This window comes from Chionomys nivalis, chromosome 2 (assembly GCF_950005125.1).
Source record: "Chionomys nivalis chromosome 2, mChiNiv1.1, whole genome shotgun sequence".
Lineage (NCBI taxonomy): Eukaryota > Metazoa > Chordata > Mammalia > Rodentia > Cricetidae > Chionomys > Chionomys nivalis.
In genome coordinates, this window is record NC_080087.1 from 67,970,976 (window position 1) to 67,981,965 (window position 10,990).

The window sequence follows — 10,990 nt, forward strand, 5'->3', positions numbered from 1 at the left end:
ACTTGTCATAGAAGAGGGAGATTTTGAGATTTCATATGCTTAGGCCATTACCAGTTAGACCATTTACTTCCTGTTGCCTATGGATCAAAGATATAGAATACTCAGCTCCTCTTCAAGCACCATGTCTGCCTCCATATCAACATGTCCCAGGATGATAATGGACTTGCCTCCAAACTTTAGGACACCCAAGTAAATGCTTTTCTTTGTAACTGTGATCTTGTTTTCTCTTCACATCCTCAGAAACACTAGCATGGCTAGTATATTCCTAAAATAGGCCACAAGCTCTCACTATCAATGTCCAGCTATCAAAGTATTTAACTCCAACTAGCAAAAAGTATTTTTTGTTATTTTTATATTTTGTTATTTTTTATATTTATTTATTTTTCCATTCAAAAATTTCCACTTCCCCCCTCCTCCCATTCCCTTCCCACTGCCCTAATCACCATCCTCCCTCCCCCTCCACCTTAACAGAAGGCAAGATACCCTGCCCTGTGGGAAGTCTAAGGCCCTTCCCTCTTCATCCAAGCCTAGGAAGCTGTGCATCCAAATAGACTAGGGTCTGAAAAGGCCAGTACAAGTTTCTACTACTTGTTTCTACACCAAAAAATGTTTTATAACTGTCCTAATTAACCTATCCAATCAAAACTAAATTATTTGTCCTATCAGGGGGTTCCCCTTCTACCTTTATAAACTGCTATTTTTCTACAGGCCATATCTGTCTCCTCTAACCAGAGGCAGTGCTATGTTCTTCTTTACCAAACCCCCTTCTCTCCTCTCTTATTGAATGCTCCTATCCATTCTCTATCTCCTGTCTTTCACTCTCATCCCCTACCCATTGTCCTCTTGGACAAATCAATCTCCTTTTAGTTGAGAAGTTGATCTTAGCCTGATCGAGGAGGGTCATCTTTCTATCTGTTGCTTTCATTGGTTGATTAATAAAGAAACTGCTTGGCTTTTGATAGGACAGAAAATTAGGTAGGCGGAGGAAACAGAACAGAACGCTGGGAGAAAGAAGCCGAGTCAGGCAGTCTCCATGATTCTCCTACTCCAGACAGATGCAGGTTAAGATCTTTCCTGGTAAGCCAGCTTGTGGTGCTACACAGAATATTAGAAATGGGTTAGATCAATATGTAAGAGCTAGCCAATAAGAGGCTAAAACTAATGGGCCAGGCAATGATTAAAAGAATACAGTTTCCATTGTCCTTGGCTTCTCATCAGTCTTCATTGACCGCCATGCTCAGAGAGTCCGGAATCAACCCATGCTTATTCAGTCCCAGACCAGCTGGCCTTGGTGGGCTCCCAATAAATCAGTTCCACTGTCACAGTGGGTGGGTGCATCCCTCGTGGTCCTGATTTTTTGCTCATGTTCTCCCTCCTTCTGCTCCTCATTTGGACCTTAAGAGCTCAGACCGTTGCTCCAAATTGAGACTCTGTCTCTACCTCGATCCATCGCCAGATGAAGGTTCTAAGGTGATATGCAAGATATTCATCAGTATAGGATAGGGTCATTTCAGGTTCCCTCTCCTTAGTTGCCCAAGGTACCCGCTGGGGACATATTCCTGGACACTGAATGCTGTTTCCCTGTCTATAGCTTATCTTTAGATAATCAGAAAATTTTTTTAGATAAAGTCAAGTTTGGTAATATTATATAATTAGTGCTTTTTTATATGTGCTATCATGTATGTATGTATGTTTATGTATTCATGCGTGTATGTACATGTATATGGAGGACAGAACTGTAGTGTGATTAATAAAAACCCAGAGACTTGAAGGTTCAACTTGAAGGTCAGAAAAGTAAAACAGCCAGCCACTGGCTCTTACCTCTACCTCAGTCTGAAATGATGATCCCGCCTCCAGAATCTCAGAATGAGACTGAGACTGAGCGCTGTCTCCTCCCATCTAATATTCCTCCCTAGTGCTGGGATTAAAGCTGAGCACCACTACTGCCTGGTTTCTATGGCAAACTAATGTGGCTACTGGGATTAAAAGTGTGTGTTACCACTGCCTGGTCTGTAAGGCTGACCAGGGCGGTTGTTTTACTCTCTGATCTTCAGGCAAGCTTTATTTATTAAAATACAAATGAAATATCACTACTAAAAAAAAAAAAAAAAAAAAAAAAGAATACAGTTTCCGTGTAATTATTTTGGGTAAAGCTATCCATGTGGCGGGAAGCTCCCCACCGTTCCTCCTCACAACATTAGCCTGTTGTATGCAGACTCCAAGGGTCTCTACAGATTCTGCTTTCTGTTTCTTCTATGTCAGTGTGTTTGGGCTGATGAATTCATACTAAAAAAATGTATCACATAACTTGTTCCAATAGAAGACACATCTATTTCAGGAAAAGCATTCATAAAACAGACAGAAAGAAATCAGGCATCTCTGTAACCATGAGATATGAGATATTAAAATACACTCTGTACAATACTGAGATTATTTATTTTAATCTCTAAACTCCTAGTTTCAGTCAATTCATTATAGCATTCAGAAAGTACTGACAATATCTGTATTTTCTGATAACATAAAAAATGATATCATCAACACAAATACTTAAATAGACAACATATTGTTTTATTTAATTGCCCATAATGATAATGAATTAGTATTATGAAATGAAAGTATTGCTATGCAGCAGTGTCTCTCAACTACATCATCAGCAAAGAATCCAAATATGGCAATGTTTATTCAACATACTTAATTGAAATATTCTGTCAATAAATTGCAGAAGTTGTACTAATCATGTTTTCTGTCTCCATCAGATGTGGATAAATGTGTGAAGTGTCCAGAGGACCAGTATGCCAACAGAGAGCAGAACCAGTGTTTTCAAAAAGCTGTGATCTTTCTGAACTACAAAGACACCTTAGGTATGGTTCTTACCTTAATGACCTTATTCTTCTCTGCCTTCACAACTGTGGTTCTTGGAATATTTGTGAAGCATCATGACACTCCCATTGTGAAGGCCAACAATCAGAATCTCAGCTACATCTTGTTAATTTCACTCATCTTTTGTTTTCTCTGTCCCTTGCTTTTCATTGGGCATCCCAACTCAGCTACCTGCATTCTGCAACAAATCACATTTGGAGTTATATTCACTGTGGCTGTTTCCACTGTGTTGGCCAAAACAGTGACTGTGCTGCTTGCTTTCAAAGTCACAGCCCCTGGAACAAAAATGAGGTATTTTCTGGTTTCTGGTGTGCCCAACTACATCATTGCCATCTGTACACTCATCCAAATAATTCTCTGTTCAATCTGGCTGAAATTTTCTCCTCCATTTATTGAAAATGATGTGCATTCTGAGCATGGCCAAATCCTCATTGTATGCAACAAGGGCTCAGTTACTGCATTCTACTGTGTCCTGGGATACCATGGCTCCCTTGCATTAGCGAGCTTCATTGTTGCTTTCTTGACCAGGAATCTCCCTGACACATTCAATGAAGCCAAGTTGCTGACCTTCAGCATGCTATTGTTTTGCAGTGTCTGGATCACCTTTCTCCCTGTCTACCACAGCACCAAGGGCAAGATAATGGTTGTTGTAGAGGTCTTGTCCATCTTGGCTTCCAGTGCAGGCCTACTGGGATGCATTTTTATCCCCAAGTGTTACATAATTTTGTTAAAACCAGAGAGAAATTCTCTTCAAAAGTTAAGGGATAAAACATCTTCCTGAACACACATTTCATAAATTTATGTGACAACTACAGTATTGGTACAGAATCACCTAAAACAATACAGTGCAAACCATATGAATGGCTAATGATTCTCATCATTTCTTCTAATGAGGAAGCACAGCAGTGTCATATACACCACTTTTCTGTGCACTGTGATGTATAATCATCCACAAAGCACATACTTTAAAAGATCATGTTCTTGAACATTAGCTCATAGGGGACATTTTCCTTTCACAATTGCACAGTAAGATTTGACATAAACTCTATGTAATTCTATTGATATGTGAGTAAAGATGAGACTTTGAATGCAAATGAAAACAGATATAAGTCTTTTAGTAGAATGAAATAATGCTTTCAGATTGTTGTAGGGGAGACCCAGCCAATCACCTTGCTGGTAGGGCGGGGTCCCCCAAGGATATTTTTTACTTATAAAGATTGTGGGCATGCTCCCTGCTGTCCATTCTGCTTTCCTGTTCTCCGCTGGAACCACGCATTCTGTGAGTTTTTCCCTAATTAAAGCTGTATATATTATTACAAATTCTGTCTGCCTTCATTTTACGCCAATACACATTGTAAAACAAATTTGCCCTCCTTTATGGAAAGAAAAGGGAATCCTATTGCATCCTGGGAGCAACAAGAGTAGAATTTAGAAGAGAGAGAGAAAAAATGTTTTGATAAATAGATATAAAGGATATTGAGAAAGATGGAAAGGTGTCTCAGCATTTGAAGTCATGTGTGTTTTTTTCCGAGGAGATGGGTTTACTATCCATTTCCCACAGCTTGCAGTTCACACCTTCCTATAACAATAGCTACAATGAATTAGTTGCCCTCTTCTGGCTTCCAAGAACACCTACATTCGGATATGCATGTAATAACACACTCAAAAGACACCCATACACCAAATTGAAAAGATGGCATTGAGTTTATTTTCTGTTGGCCATCTACTATTGGGCATGTAGCCTACCCTTAAAAGTAGTTGGTTTTTCCAGTAAGACTCCTTTGGAGGAAATTAAATTTTCATTAGCAGCTGGTTATAAAATAGAAATTGCTTCTGGGTTAAGGATGAAATATATGTCCACTTCTCCTTTCAGCAATAGTACCCTGAACTACATATTTTTATTTTTTTAAACAATCTTTTTTATTTTACACACCAATACCAGTTGCCTCTCCCTTCCCTCCTCCTGCTCCCCATACCTTCCTTTCATCCCACCCCAATTCACTCCTCAGAGAATGTGAGGTCTACCATGGAGAGTCAGCAAAGTCTTTCATAACACTCGAGGCAAGATCAAGGACCCCCATATCTAGGCTGAGCAAGGTAGACCTCCACAAGGAATGGAACCTTCATTTGATTGGAAACAGATGTAGAGATCCACAGCTAAGCTTTGGGCCAAGATCCTGGAGTCTAATAGTAGATAGGGAGGAGTGATTAATATGAGCAAAGGAGTCAAGACCATGATGGAAAAATCCACAGGAGCAGCTGACCTGAGCTAGGAGAAGTTCATTGACTCTGGACTGACAACTGGGAAACATCAATAGGAAGGAACTAGGTCCCCTGAATGTGGGTAACAATTGTGTGGCTTGTGCTTATAGGGCCACTGGCAGTGGCACCAGTATTGATCCCTAGTGCATGAACTAGCTTCTTGGAGTACTGCATAGGTTTATGTCAACGTGACACAAGATATTCATCTGAGAGGAAGGAACCCCAATGAAGAAAATGCCTCCAAGCCAGCAATAGGGTCACACAATTTTAATCCCAGCCCTCAGGAGGCATGGGCAGGCAAATCTCTGTGAATCCGTGGACCTAGTTCCAGGATAGCAAAGGATGCATAAATAAACCATATCTCAACCCCCTCAGAAAGAAAATGCCTCAATAAGATCTAGCTATAAGGCATTTTCTTAATTAGTGATTGATTGGGAGGGCCCAGTCCATTGTCAGTGGTTCCATTCCTAGGCTGGTGGTCCTAAGTTCTATAAGAAAGCAGGCTGAGTAATCCACTATGCAACACCTCTTCATGGCCTCTGCCTCAGCTCCTACCTCCTACCTATTTGAGTTCCTTTCCTGACTTCCTTCAAGGATGGACTAAAATGTGGAAGTGTGAGCAAGATAAACCCTTTCTTCCCCAACTTGGTCTTAGGTCATGGTGATTTATTGCAGCAACAGAAACTCTAAGACAAGTTGATGCAATGAGCGGGGTGTTGCTATGACAGACCTGACATTGTTTATGTTGTAGGATGATTGTAGAGGGACTTTGAAACTTTGTACAAGAAAAGCCTTTGAGTGTTAAATACTTAGTGAGCTGTTCTGTAGGAGCTCAGATTATAGGAATGTTGAGGGCGATGCAGATAATGGAGGCTTGGCTTGTGAGGTTTCAGAGTGAAGTTTGAAGACTCTATTTGGGCCATTTGTTATTTTGACTTAAGATTCTATGATTCTGATTAACTGGGACTGAATAATCAGCCATGATTAACAAGATACCAGAACTAATATAGTAAGTCAAAACTTTGTTTTACTGGGATAATAAATGCTTGTCAGCTGGAGCTGAGAAAGTAGAGTTGATTAAGAAGAACTCAGCATTGTTGGGGTGAAATCTTCTGAGAAGTGTTTCCTGAGAGCACAGAGAAGCTGTGTTCTGGAGGCAAACAAGATTGTACCTCGTGCTGACAGTCAAACTTAGTAAGTGTAAGAACCCTAAGAGAGACATACATAGATCTAATCTACATGGGAAGTAGAAAAAGACAAGATCTCCTGAGTAAATTGGGAGCATAAGAAACTTAAAGGAGTATTGAAGAGGAGGGGAGAGGCAAGGAGAGGAGCAGAGAAAAATGTAGAGCTCAATAAAAAATGATATGGGGTCAATTGTGCTGGATCATTTTCTAACAACTTGACACGAGCTAAAATCATCTGAGAGGAGGGACATCAATGAAAAGAATGCCTTGAGCTCTTGTGACCATAGGGCCAGCCATTCCACCTTCCCCAGGTATTACTGGGCAAGGGAGAGGGGGAAAAGGGAAGCTCTCCCCTGTCCATGCCACCTGCCACCAAACATATAGAAACTAGGGTGAGCAGGCCCTGCACCTTGCCAGAACAGCACAATAGAATCAACCTTGTTAGCACAGGTGTGCATAAGTCATCCACAAAGCTATGAGCATGGAGAGCACTCCCCACTTCTCCTGTCTTGTGGTGGCATGAACAGGGAATGATGACCTCCTGCCCACCCATCAATGTCTGAAGCTTGTGGAAGAGCTGGTCTTGTGGTCATATGAGTTGGAAATTTATCCCTGACTCCCACCAGCTGCAACACTAAGGAGTGCAAGCCATGTACCTCCCCACAACAACACAATAGAGCCAAACATATTAGTTCAGACATGGGTGAGCCTGTCACATTTGAAACAGAATTTGTGGCCAGAAGCTGAAAACTGCCACCACTGCTTTCAGCAGAGTCCTCACTGGCTAGAATGATGGGAGTGGGGTCAACTATAATAAGTAAGTTTGCCAGGATCTTCTGCTGATTCTATCTAGAATTCTGGGTACAGAGAAGCCTCCACCTCAGTGGCTGTAAGTGTTTTCCTAGAATGAAAGTCTTTCCCAGTCCTGGTGTGTGTTGAAGGAATATGCATCAATTTAGCAAAAGGTGTTGTGAAGAAGGGACAAGGTAAAGGCTGCTTGGATGTTTAGAGTAAAGCAGAAAAGTGAGTATAGAGTCAGTGCGAGTAGTTCCATCTGGACATTTGACACTGCTTACCATAATTTAAAGAATGGTTCCAGATATTGATTACAAATTGGTTGTTCTGGCTGCCATTTGGTGTTGGGTTATAAAATGAGGTCCTGTATTTGCAGCAACTTAATATGTAGCTGATTATTCAGTGACCTGACATAGTATATTCTTTATGAAGAATTATACCAAATTGGAAAGAATTGGATTTCTTCAGTATGTAGAAAAGTATGAAAGCAAGGCAGGAGGCCATATCTGGATTCAGGGTACAGTGAGAATAGCACTCAGCATATCCTTTCACCAGATGGAGTTCTGTAGCTATGGTCTAACATCCAACAAGAATCAGCATGTCACCAGGTCGTGGTAGTATACACATTTAATCCCAGAACTCTGGAGGCAGAGACAGGCACATTTCTGAGTTTGAGGCCAGACTGGTCTACAAAGCTGCTTCCAGGACATCCAGGGCTACATACACAGAGAATCCCTGTCTTAAAAAAAGAGAGAAAAAAATTAAAAATAGACATTCTTATAAATTGAATGTAAATGTTTGTAACAGGAAGCATGAAATCATGGACAAGAGCAATCCAGGGAACAAAATGCACCTGAGTTAAAATACCTTTTATCCTGGAGCCTTGCTCACAGTTTCCCAAGACATTGTTCACCCATGCTTTTGACTATGTTGAAACATCTTCCCCTTTTTTCCTTTTGGGAAGGAATTGCTAGATTTGGATTAATTGTTGATTCTCCATACAATGGGAGCACCGGCCCTATATGAGCACTCTGTATCTTTGAAATATGGCATACTGTTCATTTTTGGTGGTTTACCACTGATATATATCTGAGACTGTCTCTCTTTGAACTGGACTTGGATATAGAATTCCCAGTGTTTCTTTATGAGCTTTGTCTACATGTGTCCTTCCACAGCCTTCACTTCAAGCTGCATTGTTGATCTTCTGACACAGTCCACTGACCTCATTTCTAGTGGTGTTCCCCAAACAGTTTGGTGTCACTAAAAATTTGTCCAACATTACTTCCTATCAGGGGACTTAATGTCTGAGTGGGTTACATCATGGTATCTGAGCATGAGATGTTCTCCAATTTATCTTCCACCTTTTATTTATAGCTAGTATTGAGGACCACAGAAGTACAACACCAGGGAAGTGTATCCCATATTCCTCCAAGGGAGTAGAAACACCTGGAAGGAAAGGAATCATTGCTGCAAGTGTGTTATCTATAGTGGACAACTGTCATAAAAGCAGGCATGTATATGTTGGTGCCTATTGGATGTTTTTCTGTATAGCACATCACAAGCCACACTGCTCAGGCTTAGAATTTTCCAGGCATTGCAAATATGTCCATTTTTACTTTCTTTTGCTGGCTCCTATATACACCCCATTCTCAAGGGTCATTTCACTCAGCCCAGGTGTTTTTGGAAAATGTAGCAGAATGACAATGATGGAGATGCGGTGATAGCTTGTGTATTCACCAGCAGTGTAGTACAGAGGCCTGTGGACAAAGAATATTGCAATGAGGTTCTGGACATGCTGTAAGCTCATTTGTACTTTTCATATTAGTGTCATAATGAATAATGGATGATGGGACTATGGATGGACAGAACAATTCTGGGGTCTGTCATCTCAACTATGGCTTCTGATTAAGTATTCGTACAACAAAGATAGAAGAGTCTGTGTTAACATTGAAAATGGCACACTTTGTGAGACCAACTTCATGAACTGTTGACATTTTTTCAAATTTCCAGGCATTTCTTCTCATCCTACACTTGCAAAAGAGAGGGATTGTTTCAAACTTGGCGGGGGACGGGGGGAGAACTATTCAGTGCATAATACTCCTTGTATTTACTACAAAATGATCATCTGTAGATCCTGGTTAATAATAAAACTGTATACTTTTTAGAGAATACCAATTCAGAATTATGTTTTCTCTGGCCTTTGCCTTTGCCATATATGAAGTCAACAGAAACCCTGTCTTTGAACAAGTGTATATTCTAATAGTATACTTACCTATTTGCTATGGGAAAGCAGTGTGGACATTTCACAGGCTCATGATGCTACAAAAGCAGGTGATCTATTTGTTTGGTTTGGTTAGAGTTACTCCAAGATATTTTATGTTATTTGTGACTGTTGTGAAGGGTGATGTTTCTCTGATTTCTTTTTCAGCCCATATATCATCTGTATAAAGGTGGGCTACTGATTTGTTTTCGAGTTAGCCTTGTATCCTACTATATTATTGAAGGTGTTTATGAGCTTTAGGAGTTTCTTAGTGGAATTTTGGGGTCACTTCTGTAAGCTATAATATCATCAACAATAGTGAGAATTTGGCTTCTTCTTTTTTGATTTGTGTCCCCTTGATCTCCTTTTGTTGTCTTATTGCTCTAGCTAGACCTTCAAGTACTATATTGAACAGATATGGAGAGAGTTGAAAATCTTGTTTTGTTCCTGATTTCAGTGGGATCACCTTGAGTTTCTCTCCATTTAGTTTGATGTTGGCTGTTAACTTTCTGTATATTGCCTCTCTTATGTTTAAGTATGTTCCTTGTATCCCTGCTCTCTCCAAGACCTTTATCATGAAGGGATGTTGTATTTTGTGAAGGGTTTTTTTTCAGCATCTAATGAGATGATCATGTTTTTTTTTCAGTTTGTTTATGTGGTGGATTATAGTAACAGATTTTCATATGTGAACCATCCCTACATCTCTGGAATGAAACCTACTTGGTCATGGTGGATGATTTTTTTCTGATGTGTTCTTATATTCAGTTTGCTAGTATTTCACTGAGTATTTTTGCCTCAATGTTCATGAGTGAGATTGGTCTATAATTCTTTTTATTGGTTGAGTCTTTGGGTGGTTTAGGTATCAGAGTAATTGTAGCCTCATAGATAGAATTTGGCAATTTTTCCTTCTGTTTATGTTGTGTGTAACAATTTGAGGAGTTCTGGTATTAGTTCTTCTTTGAAAAATCTTACAGAATTCTACACTGAAACTATCTGGTTCTCGGATTTTTTTGGTCAAGAGACTTTTGATGACTTTCTATTTCTTTAGCAGTTGTAAGTTTATTTAATTTGCTTATATGGTCTTGCTTTAATTTTGGTTAATAATACTTATATAGAAAATTGTCTATTTCCTTTACCTTTTCCAATTTTGTGGAGTACTGGTTTTTGAAGTATGATTTGATGATTCCTTGGAGTTTACCCTTGTCTGTTATTATGTTCCCCTTTTCATTTCTGATTTTGTTAATTTGTATATTCTTTCTCTGCCTTTTTGTTAGTTTGGATAAAGGTTTGTCTGTTTTGTTGATATTTTTGAAGAATACACTCCTTGTCTCATTGATTATTTTTGTTGTTTTCTTTGTTTCTATTTTGTTGATTTCAGCTCTCAATTTGATTATTTCCTGCCATCTAGTCCTCCTGGGTGAGCTTGTTTCTTTTCGTTCAAGAGTTTTCAGGTATTCTATTAACTCACTAGTAAGGGATTTTTCCAAATTCTTTATGTAGGCGTTTAGTACTATTAACTTTCCTCTTAACACTGCTTTTATTGTGTCCCATAAATTTGGGTATGTGGTTTGGTCATTTTCATTGAATTTTAGGAAGACTTTAATTT

The 10,990-nt window shown here is 39.5% G+C and overlaps 1 protein-coding gene across 1 annotated transcript in view; it reads left to right on the forward strand.

Annotated features, from left to right (window-relative positions):
- LOC130864244 (vomeronasal type-2 receptor 116-like) overlaps window positions 1–3,661 on the forward strand; it is a 47,978-nt gene extending 44,317 nt beyond the window's left edge. Inside the window, exon 6 of the mRNA XM_057754448.1 lies at window positions 2,757–3,661. Within this exon, the coding sequence (XP_057610431.1) occupies window positions 2,757–3,661 (905 nt within the window). The remainder of the gene's footprint in view (window positions 1–2,756) is intronic.
- Window positions 3,662–10,990: the final 7,329 nt, after the last annotated feature.